The sequence below is a fragment of the Camelina sativa genome, chromosome 4, assembly GCF_000633955.1.
Source record: "Camelina sativa cultivar DH55 chromosome 4, Cs, whole genome shotgun sequence".
NCBI classification, from domain to species: domain Eukaryota; kingdom Viridiplantae; phylum Streptophyta; class Magnoliopsida; order Brassicales; family Brassicaceae; genus Camelina; species Camelina sativa.
This window is the reverse complement of record NC_025688.1, coordinates 19,428,438-19,449,809: the sequence shown is the minus strand read 5'-3', so window position 1 is coordinate 19,449,809 and position 21,372 is coordinate 19,428,438. Positions and strand designations below refer to the sequence as shown.

At 37.6% G+C, this 21,372-nt stretch overlaps 6 protein-coding genes and 2 pseudogenes across 8 annotated transcripts in view; 6 read left to right on the top strand and 2 right to left on the bottom strand.

The window, feature by feature from the left end:
* Positions 1-1,933, top strand: part of LOC104781276 (protein NRT1/ PTR FAMILY 8.1-like) — a gene marked incomplete in the record, with an annotated part of 3,180 nt that extends 1,247 nt beyond the window's left edge. For both annotated transcript variants that reach the window (XM_019244783.1, XM_010505904.2), the window contains 3 exon segments: positions 1-156; positions 249-802; positions 882-1,933. In XM_019244783.1, coding sequence (XP_019100328.1) covers positions 1-156; positions 249-802; positions 882-1,716 — 1,545 coding nt within the window.
* On the top strand, positions 1,716-3,013 carry LOC104784056 (annotated as a pseudogene).
* On the top strand, positions 3,434-5,257 carry LOC104781275 (ataxin-3 homolog). The gene is made up of 2 exons (XM_010505902.2): positions 3,434-3,846; positions 4,485-5,257. Exons 1-2 carry the CDS (start codon positions 3,592-3,594, stop codon positions 5,076-5,078), a joined length of 849 nt encoding a protein of 282 aa, XP_010504204.1. The 5' UTR covers positions 3,434-3,591; the 3' UTR covers positions 5,079-5,257.
* LOC104781272 (reticulon-like protein B12) lies at positions 5,554-6,926 on the top strand. Of its 2 annotated transcripts, none has more exons than XM_010505900.1 (4): positions 5,554-5,921; positions 6,016-6,190; positions 6,287-6,498; positions 6,585-6,926. In XM_010505900.1, exons 1-4 carry the CDS (start codon positions 5,852-5,854, stop codon positions 6,734-6,736), a joined length of 609 nt encoding a protein of 202 aa, XP_010504202.1. In that variant the 5' UTR covers positions 5,554-5,851; the 3' UTR covers positions 6,737-6,926. The 2 variants fall into 2 exon arrangements, with proteins under 2 accessions (XP_010504202.1, XP_010504201.1); XM_010505899.1 differs by having other exon boundaries at positions 5,608-5,921; positions 6,010-6,190.
* LOC104781274 (mitochondrial uncoupling protein 1) lies at positions 6,815-9,301 on the bottom strand. Its single transcript, XM_010505901.1, has 9 exons — positions 9,016-9,301; positions 8,289-8,504; positions 8,102-8,180; positions 7,875-8,008; positions 7,686-7,784; positions 7,500-7,604; positions 7,338-7,415; positions 7,159-7,245; positions 6,815-7,060 (listed from the first exon to the last, which is right to left on the bottom strand). Exons 1-9 carry the CDS (start codon positions 9,091-9,093, stop codon positions 7,016-7,018), a joined length of 921 nt encoding a protein of 306 aa, XP_010504203.1. The 5' UTR covers positions 9,094-9,301; the 3' UTR covers positions 6,815-7,015.
* Positions 9,983-14,015, top strand: LOC104781271 (annotated as a pseudogene).
* Positions 18,316-20,065, bottom strand: LOC104781270 (fructokinase-like 1, chloroplastic). Its single transcript, XM_010505898.2, has 2 exons — positions 19,320-20,065; positions 18,316-19,164 (listed from the first exon to the last, which is right to left on the bottom strand). Exons 1-2 carry the CDS (start codon positions 20,040-20,042, stop codon positions 18,472-18,474), a joined length of 1,416 nt encoding a protein of 471 aa, XP_010504200.1. The 5' UTR covers positions 20,043-20,065; the 3' UTR covers positions 18,316-18,471.
* Positions 20,236-21,365, top strand: LOC109132583 (immediate early response 3-interacting protein 1-like). The gene is made up of 2 exons (XM_019244311.1): positions 20,236-20,330; positions 21,018-21,365. Exon 2 carries the CDS (start codon positions 21,024-21,026, stop codon positions 21,258-21,260), a length of 237 nt encoding a protein of 78 aa, XP_019099856.1. The 5' UTR covers positions 20,236-20,330; positions 21,018-21,023; the 3' UTR covers positions 21,261-21,365.

The following is a 21,372-nucleotide window of genomic DNA, read 5'->3' as shown; positions in this document are numbered from 1 at the left end:
GAGAGTCGTCTGAATCAAGGCAATGCTACGGCTGCAAATAACGTCACGAATTGGTCTGGAACATGTTATATAACTCCTTTGATTGGAGCTTTTCTAGCTGATGCTTATCTTGGACGATATTGGACTATTGCAATCTTTGTTTTCATCTATGTCTCCGTAAGTTTTACTTTGCTCTGTTTTAACTAAAATCGGTTGATTAAAATGTGAATCTTTTGATGGAAGTAACACGTTTGTTTTTTTTCTTGAAGGGTATGACTCTTTTGACATTATCAGCTTCAGTTCCTGGACTTAAACCAGGTAACTGCGATGGCAATACATGTCATCCGAATTCGGGTCAGACGGCTGTTTTCTTTGTCGCGCTTTACATGATTGCGCTTGGAACAGGCGGTATAAAGCCGTGTGTTTCGTCCTTTGGAGCTGATCAGTTTGATGAGAATGATGAGGCTGAGAAGGTCAAGAAGAGTTCATTCTTTAACTGGTTTTACTTCTCCATTAACGTTGGAGCACTCATTGCTGCGACAGTTCTTGTCTGGATACAAATGAACGTTGGTTGGGGATGGGGTTTCGGTGTTCCAACAGTCGCAATGGTCATTGCGGTTGGCTTTTTCTTCTTGGGAAGCCGTTTCTACAGGCTTCAGAGACCTGGAGGGAGTCCTCTTACACGTATCTTTCAGGTTATAGTTGCGGCTTTTCGGAAGATGCGTGTTAAGGTACCAGAGGACAAGTCTCTGCTCTTCGAAACCGCAGATGATGAGAGTAACATCAAAGGTAGCAGGAAACTCGTGCACACTGATAACTTAAAGTAAGAAACAAAACTTTTAACAACTATAAAGTTTGAATCTTTTAACTCTGTTTACTAATCAAAGTTTTGAATATCTCAGTTTCTTCGACAAGGCAGCTGTTGAGAGTCAATCTGATAGCATCAAAGGCGGGGAAGTGAATCCGTGGAGACTTTGTTCTGTTACTCAAGTTGAAGAACTCAAGTCCATAATCACACTTCTTCCAGTTTGGGCCTCGGGGATAGTGTTCGCCACAGTGTACAGCCAAATGAACACAATGTTTGTCTTACAAGGAAACACATTGGACCAACACATGGGACCAAACTTTGAAATCCCATCAGCTTCACTCTCACTCTTCGATACGGTCAGTGTACTATTCTGGACTCCTGTCTACGACCAGTTCATTGTCCCGTTCGCAAGAAAGTTCACTCGCCATGAACGAGGCTTTACGCAGCTTCAACGTATGGGTATAGGTCTTGTGATCTCAATCTTTGCCATGATCACTGCAGGAGTACTTGAAGTCGTGAGGCTTGATTACGTCAAAAGTCACAATGCATATGACCAGAAACAGATCCCAATGTCCATATTCTGGCAGATCCCGCAGTATCTACTTATCGGTTGTGCAGAAGTTTTCACCTTTATAGGACAGCTTGAGTTTTTCTACGATCAAGCTCCTGATGCCATGAGAAGTCTCTGCTCTGCTTTGTCGTTGACCACGGTTGCGTTGGGGAACTACTTAAGCACGGTTCTTGTGACGGTTGTGATGAAGGTAACGAAGAAGAACGGTAAACCGGGTTGGATACCGGATAACTTGAACCGAGGCCACCTTGATTACTTTTTCTACTTGCTGGCAACACTAAGTTTCCTCAACTTCTTAGTGTACCTCTGGATATCAAAACGCTACAAGTACAAGAAAGCTGTAGGACGAGCACATTGATGAAGGAACTGGTGTCGTAGAGATTTGGAGTCACAAAACAGTGTTTGTTAAGATATGGTATAAAAATGTTTCGCTTGTAAATGTTATATATTTGGTCTAGTTGTTGGTGATTTAGGTTGGGTCTGTTTTGGTTTTGCTTTGCTTTATGTATTTTTGAATATTTCATGACTTATATGTAAAATGTTTCTTTGATTAAGTATTTGGCTAGGTTGATGAATACAATGTCTAAATATATATGAAAATGATAAAAATTGATGCCTAAGATCTCCAGCTACGGATCAATATATTAGCGCTTTCTCCGTTGATCTGTTACGTCATCGTAAGGACGAGCTCCTAGCACCATCGCCGCAGGAGATACTCTCCGATCTCTTGAAGTAACGTTTCCGGTGATCTTATTTATTACTCTCTCGATCATTCTACTTTTGTTGCATCTGTTCAGGAGATCAAATTAGCTTGTTCCGAAACGGGTGAGGCACATCGAACCCTAGTTCCTAATAGTGAACCCTAGATCGAATTAGCTTATACCGTACAACATTGTAAACCATTCTTCTAGAAAAATATATAGATGGAGAAATGTGGTGATACCAGTGAGTTAACTACGTTGGCAATGTCAATGTCAGTTCATGCGTTTATGTTAGAATCTGGATTTGTCTTGTTCAATCCTGGCTCTGATAAGTCTTGCTTTTCAAAGGAGTTACCTTCAGTATCCCTAAGGTATACGCTGCCTGAGCTAGTTACCTCTAAGGAAACCAATACAATCGAGTACGTTACTGTAAAGTTTCAGAGCTTAGGTTATATGGTTGTAGTGTACGGAATTCTAAGTGGGACTAGTCTGCACAGGATTGTTCTTGATAAGCGTGGTTTTGTGCCTATGAAGCCTGACAAAGAAGGAGGCTCTTCGAGGATCTACCACGAAGTATCCATGTTCTGGAGAATGGTAAAGTACGGTCTTGTTATCCCGTTGTTGATTGGTCTGTGCGATAAAGCTCCACCATGTTTGATGCGTTTACCAAGAGAGCTAAAGCTGAAGATACTAGAGTATCTTCCTGGAGAAAGTCTTGCAAAGTTGGCTTGCCTTTGTACAGAGTTGCGTTATCTGACATCAGACGATGATTTGTGGAAAGAGAAATGGTTGAAAGAAGCTAAGAATGTTGTTGTGATCACTCGATCCGGTGTTACAGTTACTTGGAAGGAAAAATTTGCTGCTTTTTGGACGAAACACCAACGAGAAAGGTTAAGGCGCATTAGATGGGAACAGATTTTTAGTCCCAGATGGAATCATGGAGGACGCCACTAGTAAAACACATACATGCTAAGTGTTCAAGTTGAAACGGTGATGAATCTTTTGATTAAGGTAGGAGAATTAGGTGTATATGGCAAATAAAACTGCTTGATTGGACGCTAGTATGTTTGATCTTTTTAACTCTTTGTTCTTGCTATTATTGGTAACTCTTTTATGACCTTTTTGTTGAATGCTTTTTGACCACCTCTTAGCAAACAAATGAATGATTTTGAGATTGTCAGAAACAATTGTGTTCAGAAACAATCGAGAGTAATCCTCTTCAGCAAAATTTGGAGAAACCTAACTTGGGAAGCAAGTAAAACTTAAACTTAAGATTGGGCCTATATTGAAAACAGCTTCGGGCTTATCAGCAAAATTAGGAAAAGGCCTCAAATTTAAATATTTTTAAAGGGTTAAAAAGTTTACACTGTAACTTGCGATCTCTCTCTCCTCTCGTTTAACTTCATCTTCTTCTTCATCGCTTCGTTATCAAATCTCTTCTTGAGAGACTTTCGCATCGCTGCAATATTTTTTATAATTTCACAAACCGAATCTTTTTAAGTCTTTTTTTTGTTTCAAATCTTAGATCGACAATGGAACGAACGAGCAACGGAGGGATGTTGTATCACGAGGTTCAAGAGTCGAATCTGTGCGCCGTACACTGCGTCAACACGGTGTTGCAAGGACCTTTCTTCTCCGAATTCGATTTGGCTGCCGTCGCAGCAGATCTCGACGGTAAGGAGCGTCAGGTTATGCTTGAAGGCGCCGCGGTCGGTGGGTTTTCGGCCGGCGATTTCTACTCTGAGGAGTCGCATAATGTTTCCCTCGGCGGCGATTTTAGTATCCAGGTAACACGAATCTCGATTTCTTGATTTCGTGTTTCTTGTTTTTTAATGCAAATTGAAAATCCCTGAGTCGTCTCCAACATTCAGAAATTGCAAGCTCTCTTGTTATTATTCTGTTCTTGTGAGTTTAGGCATGATTAGGGTTTCGAATTTACAGTTCATTTGGTTGCTGGTTTAGACTAAAGTGGAAACCTTTTGAATGGTTATCTTCGAGTTTTGAAGTTTAAGGTACCAATTGAATATATGAACGTTTAGTGCTAATGATCGATTAAAGTAGAATTGAGATTAGTAAATGGTGTTGTGCGAACATTTTTATGCTGAGAGATGGAAGAACATTATAAGGTATCTGTTATCTAGGGACTCATTGGTTTTGGATATGTTAGGTATTATCTGTAGTTTCTTGGCTTTAGAACTAATTTGTTGATAAGTCTGTTGCCACACAAGTTAATTTTGCTTGCAAACCACTTGAGTAGCGGTTCACTTCCCAATTATAAGCATCTAAAGTAAAAGCGATATTAATGGTTGTGTGGAAGTTGGATGAGGTAAAACATTCCAAACATGTGCATCTAGGTTGTGCAAAGTATATGTATCTTCTCTATGCATATTCTTTTCACTGAGAAAGCTTCTGGTTTGATTGACAGGTCTTGCAAAAAGCTTTGGAAGTGTGGGATTTACAAGTGATTCCACTCAATTGTCCAGATGCAGAGCCTGCGCAGATAGACCCTGAGCTTGAAAGCGCCTTCATATGCCACTTGCATGACCATTGGTTTTGCATAAGGAAAGTGAATGGCGAGTGGTATAACTTTGACAGCCTCCTCGCTGCCCCGCAACATTTATCAAAGTTCTACCTCTCTGCGTTTCTTGACTCTCTCAAAGGCTCAGGATGGAGTATCTTCATAGTGAAAGGAAACTTCCCACAGGAATGTCCCATGTCGTCTTCATCTGAAGCCTCCAACAGTTTTGGGCAGTGGCTTTCTCCTGAAGATGCAGAGAGAATAATAAAGAACACGAGCTCAGTACAAGGTTCTTCTTCTGCCAGCACCAACAGAAGTAATGCCAATGTAGATCAACAAAGACCAAATCAGGCATTGTCACGTGAGGAAGTGCAGGCTTTTTCAGAGATGGAAGATGATGACTTGAAGGCAGCAATTGCAGCGAGTTTGCTTGATGCTTCTGCGGCTGGGGCCAATCTCGGCGCTATAGGGACTTCTAAGGAAACCGAGGAAAAAAAGTAGCAGAGGAAATAGAGAACAAGTCGTATTTGATGGAGGTTGGGAGGGGAATATTCACATTTGTTTCTTTTGTTTTGGTTTGTTATCAATAGTTATATCAACAACAGTTTACATACAGAACAGAGAAAAAAAATACCTTACATCTAAAGAAAACAGAGAATAAACGATTTGTGAATTTTTTTTTTGCTTGATTTCCTTTTGGTTAATCCCAAGCCAAACTTACATTCTGACAATCCTACTTATTAGATTGAGAATAAAAGATTCTACCTTTTGGAACTTAAATCTGAAAATGAAAATACAGTCTCATATTATTTTTTTCAACATTTTCTAGGTAATTAAATTACTTCAGTTGACAAAAATAAATGGTGTTGTAAATTTCATTCATCTAGTCCAACTTTTTAACAGTTTTGAAAAACTCTGGACTAAGGATAACACTTTTAGGCTGGAAAATAATACATCGAGAGGCCAACAAACACCTTCTCTTTTTCCCTAACAGAGCATAGCCTTTGAATTATTAAATTAATTATATATATATATTCAAAGTTGAGGGCTTTGATGATGATGGTGATGACCCAACTTTAGTCTCTTCACACCTTTTTTTTTTTTACTTTCTCTACTTGTGACACATCAGGTTCATTCGATTTGAGCCTTTAGGATTTTCTTGTACATGATGATGATCTGTTTCTGACATTCAGAGCAAAATCTAAATATCTGGGTAACTTTTTTGGGATCTGAGATCATCTGAATCCAAGAATTTGCTGATCTTTCCTTCTCAAATGGGTTCTTCTTCGGACAAGCTGTTTAACAGAGAGAGGACAATACATGAGATTCTGGGAGGGAACATTGGTAAGTGAATCTAGATTCCTATCATCATGAATGGTAAAGTGATCTCTTCTTTACCTCTAAGTCACATGTTATGAAAATGAATCTGCAGTTGCAGATGTGATGCTGTGGAGGAAGAAAAATGTGAGTGTTGGCATAGTTACAGTGACAATAGCTTCATGGATGGTGTTCGAGGCATTTGCTTACACTATCTTCACTCTTCTTTCGAGTGTTCTTCTTCTCTTGCTTTCTATTCTCTTCCTCTGGTCCAAATCTGCTTCTATTCTCAACAGGTAAATTTAAATATTATGAGTTTTTACACTTTGTGATTAATATTTTACAGTTTATATTACTATATTTCTAATTCAGTTTCCTTGGCTCTTCTTCAGGCCATCGCCGCCATTATTGGAGTTTCAAATAAGTGAAGCGATGGCAGAAGAAGCTTCGATATGGTTACGCATCCATGTGAACAGACTACTCCAAGTTTCGTATGACATTGCGATGGGAAGGGACTCAGAGTTGTATATCAAAGTAGCAATCTCTCTGTTTCTCATCTCATTAATCGGAAGCCTCATGGATTTTCAGACACTTTGCCACACCAGTAAGTAAATCTCTTATAATAATACTTGGAATGGTTAGAGCTAGATTCATTAAATTGTGGTTGTTCTTGCTTTTTTTTTCTGGCAGGCGTTTTGGTGGTTATGACGGTTCCAGCTTTCTATGAAAGATATGAAGATTACATTGATGGATCTATTGTGTTTATCTGCAACAAAGCTAAAGAGCTTTACCTCAGATTCGAGATATTGGCTTTTCCTGAAAATAAGAAGAAACTGAGCTGAGAGGCTGTCACCTCTTTCTTCTTCAAGAATTTATTCTTCTGTCTATTTTTTGATTTCTCAGTTTCGTGGAAAGAAAGGGAGAAAAATGTATGTTATTTTGTGATAAAATGTTGGAATGGTACACCCAAAACATGAGCAAACCACGGAAATTTTATTTGAAAACTGACTCTCTATTCCCAAAACAATATTAGACCAAGTTCTGGCCTCTCTCAATCACCGAAATTAAGAAAAGAAAAAAAACGATGTAGCTCTTATTCTCTCTGCTTAAAACTTTGTGTCTCAGTTTCTTTTGGACGAATCGAGTTCCCTGACGTACTTCTTTGCCTGAATTGAAGTATTAAGAACCGGTATTAGAAGATGAGAAAGACGACTTTGCGTGATTGATTTAAATTTGATGCAATAAAAGTTATATCAGTTGTTACCTGTTCGAGGGTCAAAAACATGATGACGTTCCATGAGCCAAGGCGTCCAAAGTTGGGGATGAAACCCTTGTAAAATGCCATAGGACCCTGTCGAGAAAAACTCAAAGAGTAAGAAACAATTTCTGCGGATATCTTTATAACAAAACCTCCAAAGAGGGATCAGAAGCAGAGTTGCTTACATCGCTCTTCAGAGTTTTGATGAAGCAGTCAATAGTGCCTTTGTAAGCACCAGAGTCTCCCATCATTCTTGACTTAACCTGCCACACAACAAGATTTCATGAAGACAATCAGGAATCGTAGCGAACAAACTCAAGGTTCAGTGTCATGTGTAGATATCGTACCACATCAACAGGAGAGCCAATGCAGACAGCAAAGAATCCTGCCCCCAGTCCAGATAGAATATGTGTGACGACGTTGTCAGTGAACCCCGGAATCTTCAAGATTGTCTGAACGAAAACAGGATTGTTGGTTAAAATATCCGGATCCTTCAGTTAAAGAAGAGGGATAGAGAATAATTTCTTTCATACCTCTTTCACTTGATCGTAACTCGCTAATTCAGCAGCATTGATAATTGCGTTTCTTGCTACGTTAGGCCCAAGACCAGTCCAAAGAGCTCGGACTCCTTCCTGTCAGAGCCAGATCAATAAGAATATAAGATATGAAGCATACTTGAAGCAATTTATTCCCAATCTCAACTTCCAAGGCAGGATAACTACCTGTCTCACAATTGTTGAATACGCATTCATCGCTCCGGAATACCGTCTTGGCGCACCTGCAGCTCGTTTTCCTTCAGCCTGAAGCCTAACTTTCACAAGATCAGTGGGATTTGCTACCATGATACCCAGTGCACCTGAGAGTTAGACAACAACAACAACAACAGCAGCCAAGTTAAGTGATAAAGAAGGAAACTTAAATCCTGGGTTTCTTCTACCGCTATGCTCACCTGTTGTCAAACCAGCAAGAATTTTCTTGCTCAATGGAACATCACCCACAAAGTCTTTTCCAACATACAAGTTTTTCACCTGCGGAGAACAAATTTGGTTAACGTCTTTTGAGTAAATAACTACGAAGAAAATGTGGTTTAAGCATGTTATATAGAGCAATGGAAAGAAGTAGAATTAGAAACCCACCGGCTCATACATTCCAATCCTAAGACCACCAAAGAGGCATTGACGATGCAATCCAGGTACGACACCTTTCCATAGTGAACGTAAACCTTCTTCCCTAGCAATGGTACCAACAGTTCCCAACAATCCACGATATTTAGGCAGAGTAACATCTCCAGCAAGAGCAGACTTTTGGAGCTGAAGCCTAACTTTAGCAGTGTCTAACGGAATTGTGCATATCTAGGTGGTGGAAATAACAAAGTCAATACCAACGGTGCAACACAGAAGATACACAGTTTGTTCTGAGAGTAATTAACATCATTATACAGTTGTGTTGCATAACAAATACTACAGTGCTCTAATGAATTCAACTCTGAAGTCTCATCATATTCATGTTTCCCAAAATCATATCCAAAGAACAACTTAACATTGCAACACAAACGCCTAAGACTCAATTATGGTCACAGATACACAACGAGCTCCTGAAAGATATGTATATTCTGACTGCAGAGATCAATCAAATCACTCTCTATTGAAGAAAAAGCAAGCAATCGATTCTCAAGCTATACGATGAGACAAGAAAGATTAAAGATCAATCTGATCGGAACCTGGGATTTTTTTTAACGAAATTCGAAATACATTTCCGCGTAAAACTGGATCGCGACACACAATTCTTTAAGTTTAACGATACAATCGAAGAAAAAAAAAAAGTAAAAAAGAGAAGGAGAAAATGAGGGAATCCGGCAATTACCTCGCCGACGCAAGCAGCGAAGGCACTGCAGGCGAAAATTTTGGGCAAGGGAAGGTCGGATTTGCTATCAGCTACCATTTTCTTTCGATCGTGAGAAAACGCGAAATCGGGAGGCGGAGGAGGCTAGGGTTACGAAAATCGAAGAAGAGAGAGGATCTTGGGAAGAGCGACGAGGAAGGAGGACGCTAGATTACGGCTACGCAACTTGGCCTCTGAGTGTTTCTGTTAAAGGATCGTCTCTCTCTCTCTCTCTCTCTCTCTCTCTCTGCTAATGAAAAAGAAAGATTATGGGCGCTTTCACTTGTAATTTATACACATGTGTGTGACCTGTTTTGATAATAAAATCTCATCCATCCATTATAAATTCACTGTGCTATTATTTTGATTCCAAAAGTCAAATCAGTGACACATCGCCACGGTTTTATCGAATTTTTTTTATTTTATTACTTGTGATTTTATTCTTTTTTTGTATCCGTATTCTGATTTGTTCACTTCAAATGATCCTAATTGTTAGAATCTGAGTGGTTATAAGATGAGAAGTAATGTGGTACAAAGTTGATTAATCCACCAATCTTTTGATGGCTTTTGTAGCAGTGGCAGTGTAGGTGTGCGCCCTTCTTCTTCTAGCTGCATATTCGTCACGATGAAGACTTGCCTAATAACTTTCTTATATCAATGGAGCCATAATAACAATAATAAAGTTTCATTATTAACAAAAGTACATAACATATGCTTAATTATCTCTTTAACTAAGAACACGTTAATCACTCTTTTTCGTATATTGTTTACTCTAAAGTCTAAACGATCTTACACTAATTATCCAGAAATTATTTAAAAAGATGTGCTACAAACGTGACGAAGTCGAGAAATGTCTCCAATATATTAAAAAATGTAAACCAGTAAAAATGAAAAACCTACTAGTGTAGTATTAATTACAACAGTCACATACACATTACATTTACACACACTGGCGAATATAATAAAATCTGAAAACAAAAAAAAATTAACTCTCAGCTTCGTCGTCCCCTCCTTTAACGGTGACGGTGGCTAATATCAGAAGACAAACCAGAACATGGTCAACTAGTCCCCTCCCTCCAAAACTCAACCCACTCTCTCTTCTTTCTCTCTCTTCCCTTTCCTTTTTCTAATCTTGAAATATCCTTTTTTTTTAACCGGCGACGATATGTCAGTCGCCGGAGCGATTAACCCCGTACCTGTTGCACCAACGACTCGCCGCCGTGTCGCCGATTCTCTAGACGTAATCTCCGAACGACCCACGAATCCATCCGATTTCAGCAATACAGTTACCTTACCCGTCGTCGGATCAACGGATTTAGACGGAGGAGGAGACGCGAGCGGCCAAGATTCGTCTCCATCTTCGGAGAACTCTTCTTCATCTACTGGATCTCATTACCATCACGATCACCATCACCGATTCTACAATCACCCGGCGATTCGTTACCTTAGAAGATTCTGGATTCCGTTTGTTGGTGGATCGACGGTTGTGACTGGGCAAGGGTTTAGATCGGGTAGAAACGTGGGTCGTCGGATCTTGGGTTTACTCATGGTGCTCGTTGTTGCGTCTGTGTTCCTTAGGGTATACCTTATGGGTGTTGTACGCGTCGTTGATCACGCTCGTTTGAATGAGTTTGTCGTCGTTAGAACCCTTCGTGATGATTTGTCTATGGCTCGACGTGAGGTTGCCGAGAACCAAGCTTCCTCTCAGCCAATGCGGCTTCTCGAAAAGCTTCCCGTGAGTTTTTTTCACTTTACATTTAAACATTTAGGGATTTTAAAAAATTCAATCTTTGTGATCAATTGAGGAATAATCAATATCTGCAATTGTTTACTTAATCAGATACTACTAGTACTTGGGATCAACCCTCTTTTTTTTTTTGTGTTTGTGCAATTGATGTCTTTTTTGAGGGTTTTGTTGAACAGTTCTCTAGAAAATATCTGAAATTGTTCTGTTTGCATTAGTGTCCAGAAAATATCTGAAATTGTTCTCTTCTTCTTTTGTGAAGAAGAAGAGGTAGTGGGATGGGTAATAAGCTGAATTCTCAGAACAACTTTAATGTGCAATTATGATAGCTCTTTTTTCAACAATCAATATCTCAGTGGCATGGCTATATTCTGAAATTCTTTTGTATGGAACTTTACTTTTTTGATTTTGGATTTGAGACTTTGACGAGCAATAATAGTCAATGGATTTAGGCGGCTTTGATGTGTGGATCATACTTTCCTACAATATCAGTTGACCTTAGTTTCTGCATATTTTATAAACTTTTCATAGGAAGACTTGAAAATGGAAACTCTTTGATCTTTTAGTTTTCTAGGTTCTGCGATATTTAATTGTGAAGTTCCAAAACAATCCAAGTTTATATTGGTTGACATTTCATTGCCGTTGACTAGATGTAACCCTTGTGTGGTTTTAATCTGTGTTAGTGTGTAATCTGTTTTGTTGAATTAATTGTAACTTGACTTAAATTCATTAAGTAACAGATTTAAAGTACGAGAAGTTCTCTGTGATCAGTGTAATCGGAGGTCTTTTACAGGTTGTGATGATTAACTAATTCTTTATCATTTCCTCTGTTTTTGCAATGTAAGGAAGATTTAATCTTTCTGTTGGACTTCATTTCCGCGGATCTTGGTCATGGATCTTATCATCTTGTTGTCTCTTTTCATAGATTCCGGAAATTTGGCAGAAACCTGAAAGCGGGAATTATCGCCAATGTGTGGCACGTCCTAAGAACTATACAAGTATGTTGCTATCTTGGAATTCCTAGTCTTTTAAGCGAGTTTTCAGTTCTGAATTTTCAGTATTTGGTGTATGTCTTTGTCTAGGACTGCACCGCCAAACCAATGGGTATCTTTTAGTACACGCAAATGGAGGATTGAATCAGATGAGAACTGGGGTGAGTTTACTTCCAAAGTATAGTACCGGGGTATTGATCTCTGGTTTCTCCACGGTAAACTGTTTTGTTTTACCTTTATTTGTTGGTTTTGACCATATGCAGATATGTGACATGGTTGCTGTTGCCAAGATTATGAATGCAACTCATTGTTCTTCCTCTTCTTGACCATGAATCTTTCTGGACTGACCCGAGGTCTTGTCCTTGGATCTTGGAACTCTTTTTGACTTGATACCACAAGATATTTACAAGAAAATAAGCCAAATGCCAATAAATATTATTTTGTCTGCAGCACATTCAAAGATATTTTTGACTGGAGAAACTTCATGAATGTACTTAAACACGATGTTGACGTTGTTGAGTACTTGCCTCCTCAGTATGCCGCCATGAAGCATCTTCTCAAGGCCCCTGTTTCTTGGTCGAAGGTCCGTGACTTATTCATATTAGGGAGGTTTCTTGGTTAACTTTCAGAGTTTTATCTCTTCTTCTATATGGATGTAAAGGGATTTCCACCATGAGAAGTAAATTCTTAAAAACTGATATACAGGCTAGTTACTACAGAAGCGAAATGCTGCCACTGTTGAAACGTCACAAGGTGTTAAAGTTCACGCTTACTGACTCACGGCTTGCTAACAATGGCTTGCCACCATCCATCCAACGACTGAGATGTCGTGCTAATTACCAGGCACTTCTGTACACCAAGGAGATCGAGGAGCTAGGAAAGGTTTTGGTTAACCGGTTAAGAAACAACAGTGAACCGTATATCGCTCTGCATTTGAGGTAAATCCTACATTTCTTTTATTATAAACAAGGGAAATAATTTGGATCATAGTTTTTGTATCAAATGGATTTTGGATTTGCAGATATGAGAAGGACATGCTCGCCTTTACAGGATGCAACCACAATCTTACAACTGAGGAAGCTGAAGAGCTGAGAATCATGAGGTACAGTGTCAAACATTGGAAGGAGAAAGAGATTGATAGCGAAGAGAGACGTATTCAAGGGGGATGTCCAATGTCTCCGCGGGAAGCAGCTATATTTCTAAAGGCAATGGGTTATCCGTCCTCCACAACTGTATATATAGTTGCTGGTGAAATCTATGGAAGCAAGAGTATGGATGCTTTCCGTGCAGAGTACCCAAATGTATACTCCCATTCAACTCTTGCGACTGAAGAAGAGTTAGAGCCTTTCAGTCAATACCAGAACCGCCTTGCTGCATTGGACTACATTGTGGCCCTTGAAAGTGATGTTTTTGTGTACACATATGATGGGAATATGGCTAAGGCGGTACAAGGGCACAGAAGGTTTGAAGGTTTTAGGAAGTCCATAAATCCAGACAGGTATGGTAACATGGAATGAAGCTTTTCATTTTGGAGATTATGTAGCTTCTTTATCACTGATTTGTTCTGTGTGATTATTTCAGGCTAAATTTTGTTAGACTGATAGATCATTTTGATGAGGGTGTCATTTCTTGGGAAGAGTTTTCTTCAGAGGTGAAGAGATTAAACAAAGACAGAATTGGAGCGGCATATGCGAGACTGTCTGCTGCATTTCCCAGGCTAGAGGAGAACTTCTATGCGAACCCACAACCCGATTGCATCTGTAACAAGTCTCATCCGGAGAAGCTCTGGACAAAATCAGGTGTAAGAACAGATTCAAAGAGTTGGAAGAAGAGTGCCTTAAGATAGCAGCGATACAGTAATCAAAAACAGTTGAGATTCCGATGCAAAAGAATACTGCAGTGGATACATAGAACAATTTGCTTTGAGTTTATAGCCTACTTGTACAATATAGGAAACAGAAGTAACCCGAGTTTTTGGAAGATTCAGACAGCTTGTAGAATCGATTCACACCGTACAGGATGAGCGTCAAGACTTGCGTCAGCTAGAGGAATTTTGTGACCCTGCACCTGAGTAGAACAAAAGACAGATCTTGGGGAAACAGTTGTTCTTCCTCATTATTTTACATGGTTGTAATCAGTGACCTCAAAATTTGATTGTACATTGGATTACAATTTGCATCAGTATACATCTCACACACGGCTTACAACTTTTTGTATAAAATCTGAGTTCGTGATATTATATTCTACCACAGTGATGGAACATAAACCTGCTCTCTTTTGTTTCGCTTTCAGTAGGGAAGCCTCTAAGCCTCTAACTGCACCAATTGCCCACTGCGGCTGCAAACCTGAGCTCTCACTCCAACACATCTTGGTACTTAAACATCTCAGGACAACTTAATAGCATTCTAATTATCCCTGCAAACAACAGCATCACCTGAACAGGTGAAAAGAGTCACAAGCACATCTTCTGTTACAACCACAACTCCATCAAAAGTAAGAGTATAGTAACGAAGCAGAAGTGTTCCATCAGCCACGATCAATAGCTTAACTAAAATTGGTTTGGAACATCCTAAATTGGTAACTTGCGAACCAAACTTCAACAACTTGTGATGTAGTGGACACGTCTGTATTCATGCATGTAGTGTTTAGTTTTTCATTGTATTGATAGAATAATACAGACGTATGTAACTATGTATAAACAAAATCAACCTCAAGATCACACGGATGAATAAAATTATATCATATATGTTAACTTATTCCCTTAAAAACATTGATTAACTTTCTTAAGATCATTAAGAACTAACGCAGTTCCTAAAATATGTCTGATGTAAAAGTATACATCCATTCGTTCTTCTAATAAACATTATAAACTACGGCTAACATTAAAAAAAAAATAAGCATTATAAAACTAAACACTACATGCATGAATACAGACGTGCCCACTACATCACAAGTTGTTGAAGTTTGGTTCGCAAGTTACCAATTTAGGATGTTCCAAACCAATTTTAGTTAATGTATATATATTTATCTATATAATAGAGTAGGTTAATTTGAGTAACAACGAGGTCCGTCCATTTATTCCCAAAATCGAAGGTCTAATTATTTTGTCATTCATGAAAGTAAACTGCAGTCTGTTGTTATTTTGTCATTCATAAAAGGGGATAATTTGTTGTTCAAAGTTTTCTATGTATTATACCTTGCTATATTTATAGGCCCCCAACTGGTGGTGTTTAATTACTCTATATATAGAAACGTCTTTCCACAGTAGGCTCGAAGACGACTTTTAATCTTTTTAACTCTTCTTTTTTGAATATCATCTTTTTAACTCTTCATTATAACAGCCAAGTGGTGGTATGGCATATTATAATTATAATTACAAAAAAAAAAAAAAATAACTTTTGAAGGATTGGTTATCAGAAAACAGACGTAACATTCAATATATCTAACATATAATTAAAAAAAAAAAAAAACTATATAGCCTTGAAAACTTTTTCGAGAGGTATCCTATATTTCCTAACGTAATTAATTTGAGTGACATAAATTGATAATTTGGTAAAATATAAATTAAGGTTTTTGGGTCATAGTGCATGTGATCGATTAATAAAAAGGAAAAGAACAAGAAAAACACTATAAGCAAAATTTACTTAAAACGAAGGAGAGAGTAATTAAATGGAAACTATAGGGCAATAAAAAGAGGAGATGCACCAACAACGGCAACATCAATTTTGAAAAGAAAAAAAAAAATACAATCTCAACATCGATTCTCTCTCAATCTATTCTCTCTATTTAGGATGTTTACAGAGAGTTGCTAAAAGAAAGATCTTTGGAGACAGAGAGACATTGCTTCGAGGGTTTCTCTGCATGTTCTGAGTTGCTAGAAGGAATATCGAGAAGATGATGACTTCGTTTGTTCTGACTTCATTCTTGGTTCCCATTTTAGCACTTCTCTATACTCAACAAGGAGTCTCAACTCCACTCTTAAGCATCCAGGTACGTGGTAAGTAAGATAGTCTAAACAAAGTGCGAAACTTACATGATAAACATTATTCTCATAAATTTAATTTTTATTCAAAATCATAGGTTTGGCTACAAATGAATTAAAAAAAAAAAAAGACTTTCCCTATTTTCTTGACTATATATAAAGAATTTTTCTATAGATTTTAATATGGATTTGACTAATTGAAGCTATATATATATATTTGGGAATGTTTTCTTCTAGATCATGAGTATTATGGGTCTAACCTTTTATTTGAGTCAGCAAAAAACCATTAGTACGCACTACGGAGACAGCTGAGAAAATGAAATTATTTCATAATATGGATATATATATATATATATATATATATCTTATTATATATAGTTTATTAATAGTTATCTATTAAATTAATAATTTTTATAGGAAAATATGTGCAATTAATAAGAAAAAATATATGCAATTAATAAGAAAAATATATGCTATTAATAAGAGAATATGTGCAATTTAATTGCGATTATTATCTATTATAAACATTAGTAAAAAGAAATTTAGAGAGAAAAATGATTAATGTATACAAAATTTGATGTGTTAAAATTAGTAATTAACATAATATAAGAAAATTATGAAAATTAAAAAATATCTTAATGTAAATTTTTAAAAAAATTTAATCGATGAATGATTTGATAGCGTATTTAATATTATTCTATATAATTAAATGGAGATTTAACTTAATTTCACAATTTATATTTTATATATTTAATAAACTAAAGAATTTATATCATAATCCACATGTACTGTACGTGGGATTTAATCTAGTAATATATATAATCATTGCATGCTAACGAGGATGAATTGTTTCATCTGTATTATTATATAATAGTAGTAGCACAACATAACTACAACAATTTGATAGTTAATTAAAAACTTGAAACAAAATTTTATACATTGGTTTAATAATTTTACGTATTGTCATCGATCGGCTAAGCCACTTTTCTTTGCTCAAATGAAAAGAAGAATCTATAGGCTTTTCTGTTTCTTAACATCCTACAATTTTCTAAAACTGAAGTGAATATACTGAGATGTATTTTTATTTGATTTCTTAATAAATCAACAGAGTCCACATGGTGACATTATAGACTGCATCCACATACGAGATCAGCCTTCTTTGGACCACCCACTTCTTCAAAATCACGTGATTCAGGTAATATATATTTATTTCCTAGTGATAGTCATAAACACAGTTTTTTTTTACAGTATATTTCTTTTTACTTAATTAAATGTCTCTATTTTTTTAAGCACCAATTTAAATTTAAACATATGTTTTAATCAAATTATTAATCTGATATTTTTTTGAACAATTCAGGATACACCAACAAATTTTCCAAATATGGCAAAAAACGAAGATGACATTAACTAACAAGTATGGCATAATACCGAAACGAGGTGTCTCGAGGCGATGATCCCGATACGAAGAGTGGCACCACAAGACCGGATCTGCGGAGAGAGTCACCGGAGGACATGAGGTAAGCATCTGATTTTTTCATATACAAAATATGCATGTATTGTACTGAACCAGTTTATCAATCTAAACTTAAACCGAATAGTTTTTTAAAAAAAACTTGAACCAAATTTTAATTTGATTACATTGCTTATATAGTGAACTTTTCGAACCAAATACAAGTTTGTGTAACCGGAATTAACCAAAATAAATTCAAAGTTAGTATTACTAATCAAAGTATAGAAAGAAAAATAGTGCACATGGCTACCGATCACAGCCAAAAAAAGATGGTAAAGACTAAAGGGCTCAAAGCCTCAAAGTAAATTTGAGTTGATCACAAAGTTAAATATGAAATTTGTACCCCAAGTCTTATATAATGCACCAAAAGACAGTCCACAATTGTCAAACATGAGAAATATCCAAATTTATTAATACATCCAAAACTCTATAGGGAAGCAGCTAGTCATCATTCATTCACAAGTCCAAATACGTAATACTATAATGTTAACAAAAGTTTGAAAGCGAGTGAAAAAAGAAAAACATACCGGAGGCCATTGTGGTTGGACAGTTAAAATCACAACGAGAAAAAACGTTATCAAGAATATGTTTTTTGTACTTCCCATATTTTTTTTCTTTGTATCGAGACTCCAGAGTTTTAAGAGATTAAGATGTTCTTCATTTTTTGGATCTCAACGAAAGGCTATATGCCTATATTTATATAACTTCTGGTCTTTTTTTTTTTAATCATTAATTGATTTTCCATATTTAAGAATAACCAGTTAACTTTTGGTAAAACAAATCTTCACATTTAATGTAAATTTTTATAAAAATAAAAAAGTTGTTGACACTTGTGAATTTGGTCAAAAATGTTGACACTTGTGAATTTGGTCAAAAAGGTATTTACTGCATAAATGCAAGATTTAACTGAAAGCTTTATGATGGTTGTCAGTTGTCACAGAGCTTTATGATGGTTTTCTCACATAATTGATTCTCCTTACAGGAGAACTGGAGAAGCATCAAGACTTGGATCAGCGAGAACATTTTTGTGAAGCTGAACAGAACAAAACAAAAATTCTATAGGGAAGCAGCTACTCATCATCCATTCACATGGTTGTTGTTATCAGTGAACTCAAAAATTGATTCTACATTGGGTTACAAATTTGATACATCTCTCTCACACATTGTTCAAAAAACATTTTAGTACAAGTTGAGTTCTTCATCTTCTATCCTACCACATTGATGGAACATATACTTGTTCTTTCAAATTTTGCGCCGCGCTTTCAGTAGGGAAACCTCTTACTGCACCAATTGTCCACTGCGCTATGATCCCAGCAGCAACTGCAAACCTGAGCTGTCGCTCCAACACATCTTGGTCCTCGAACATTTCCGGACAAGTTGTTAGCTTTCTCATTATCCCTGCAACAACAGCATCACCAGAACCTGTCCTATCACAGGTGAAAGGAGTTATAAGCACATCTTCTGTTCCAACCACAACTCCATCAAAAGTAGGAGTATAGTAATGAAGCCGGAGCGTTCCATCAGTCACAACCAATAGCTTCAGCTTGTCATGCCACAATGGCTTGATTTCCTCTGGTGTGTAATGGTAATAGTCTCTTCGGTTCTTCGTCTGATCAAAATCCTCAGCAAAGTATTGCGGTGTGTAGTTTCTTCTCCTCTCATAGTAATCTTCATCAAGCAGAAACTCAAGCTCTTGCTGTGAAACTTCAATGATGTCTGCTTCATTCCATGCTTTCTTGATCAACTTCCTAGTCTCATTACGCGATCTCCATAGCGGTAATGGCAGATTCAAGTCAAAGAAAATAAGCCCTCCAAACTTTTTAGACCACTGTATAGCCCTAAAAAGAGTTGATTGCATTGTAGGAGACGTCAACACTTCTGAATTGAAATGAAAAATCCTCGCCTGCATCATAAGCACAAGTAACAAACACAAAAAAGCTTAAAATCCAAGCTGAGGTCCTCTGTTTCATGATCCAAATCATATACACAAACCAAGCTCGAGCTATAAGTTAAAAGGCAATTTTTTTTTTTTTTTATCATAAAGCTGAAATCTTTTACCTCTTTAAGCACAGCTAAATTAAGTTCTGAAGCAAGAAGCGAGTCCTCCGGCGGCTCTTTCACCGTCTCCGCCATCATTTTCCCGTCTTCAAACTTAATCTTAACACGAGTACAAGCAGTTTTTGAATTCTCATCAAATTTCACAGCTCTCGTCTGAACTCTCTCCTGGTTCATCATCAAAACCAGCTCATCCCCAAACTCATCTTCACCGACTTTTCCCATAAACGCCGCTCTCCCACCTAACCGGACATGAGAGATCGCCACATTCGACGGCGGACCTCCAGGAGCTCTCCCAAACTCCGGCGGATCCCACTGCAGCATCTTCCACTGCGAGTAGATATCAGGATGCATCGGGTTATCATGGACTCTCACCACCGGAACAAACTCCTTCTGCACTGCCCCGAAACAGCACACTAGAGGCGGATCGTCGTACGGAAACTCGATCCCGTCGTCGTAATCCTCTAACTCCGGATTCAATTCAGGTTCCGTCTCGATAGTACCGTTCTCCTCGGTGTCGTCTTTCTCAATCACCGTCGAGGTTTGTTGCTTCTTTTTCCTCCCTTTGCGACTAGGTTTGACGGCGGTTTCGCCATTGATTGAAGCTCTCGGAGAAAGAAGAAATTGTCTTGGTTTTGGTGAATTACGAGCTACTAGTATCTCTCTACGACCTAGTGAAGAAGAATCAAAATGGTGAAAGTGAGGAAAAAGAAGAAGTGAAGCCATTGGGGAAGAAGGGTTTTTTTTTTTTTTTTACTTCGATGTCTGTCATCAGGGTTTATCCAAATCCTTCTTGAATCATATCGGGTCCTGACCCGAATTTTATTCGAACCGGGTCAACCCATGAAAACCCGGTTCGGGTTTTTTTTCTTTCTTTCTTTCTTTTTCTTACGGCTGAAGAAGAAGAACAGTTCAGAATTTTTATAAGAAACAAAATAAAACCCTCCCACACAAAGATCTCACCGACGATTTTGATTTATCTCGTTCTCAGGCCGTCCTCATCGCCGGAATACGGTAATCTCGCACTCGATTCAGTTCCCTCGATTATTCTAGTTTTATTGTACTTCGCTAGGTTGCTAAAGATTTGGGGTTTACGTTTCCTCATGGGAAATCGATCGATTAGTTTGGCTATTTCTTCTAATAAGTAACCTTGGATCTTCAATTGCTGTCTAGATCTCACGGTTTAGATCAGTAGCTTTAAGGTTCTTTATAATTCCTGCGTAATTTGTTACACTTGTATGCGAGAAGAAAGTGATTTTTATTGAACATGATTGATTTCTACTGCTTACTGCTGAGCCTATGATTCGTGTCTTTTTTTAATTTCAATCTTTCATGATGTTGTGATTGACTCAAGCTTACCGCTCTTGAACCAACTTCGTAAGGAAATCTCATCTAGTGCTCAACTAGCTCGGTGCTTTTCTGGAGTTGCTTTTGATCCCGAGTCATGAAACACTTGTTACTTATGTGATTTTATAGAGGTCCTGATAAGTGTTTCTATAGATTATGCCTAAGTTTAAGGCTCTTTGTATTGCTAGCTCGATGACCGTCCTGCCATTGTATATATTCTAGATATTATCCATCAGGCGATACACTAGCATGCCATTAGTGCCCCATTCATTGTGTTTTCTAAATTTGATTAGACAACTTTGTTCCAGTCTCTTTCCCTGCTTCTGATCAGTTTGAACTCTTTTTGCATCACAGAGAACGATGGGCTTCTGGACACTATTAAAAGGTCTGCTGCTCTTTGCGAATGCACTGGCGATCCTAAACGAAGACCGTTTCCTTGTTCCAAGAGGATGGACGCTAGTAGAACTCCACCATACCGGTAGAAGAAACTCGCCCAAAGGCCAAATCATCGGTCTAATCCATGCCTGCCAGTACATGAGACTCCCACTCATGCTCATTAACACAGCAGTCATCGTAATGAAGCTTATCTTCAGTTGAAGATTTTTTTTGTAGATGAAGATATAAACTATACTGTGTTCTTTAACTCATCGTGATTAGTTACAAATCTATTATTGAATATGTAGGAAGTGGATTTTTTTTTTTTTTTTTT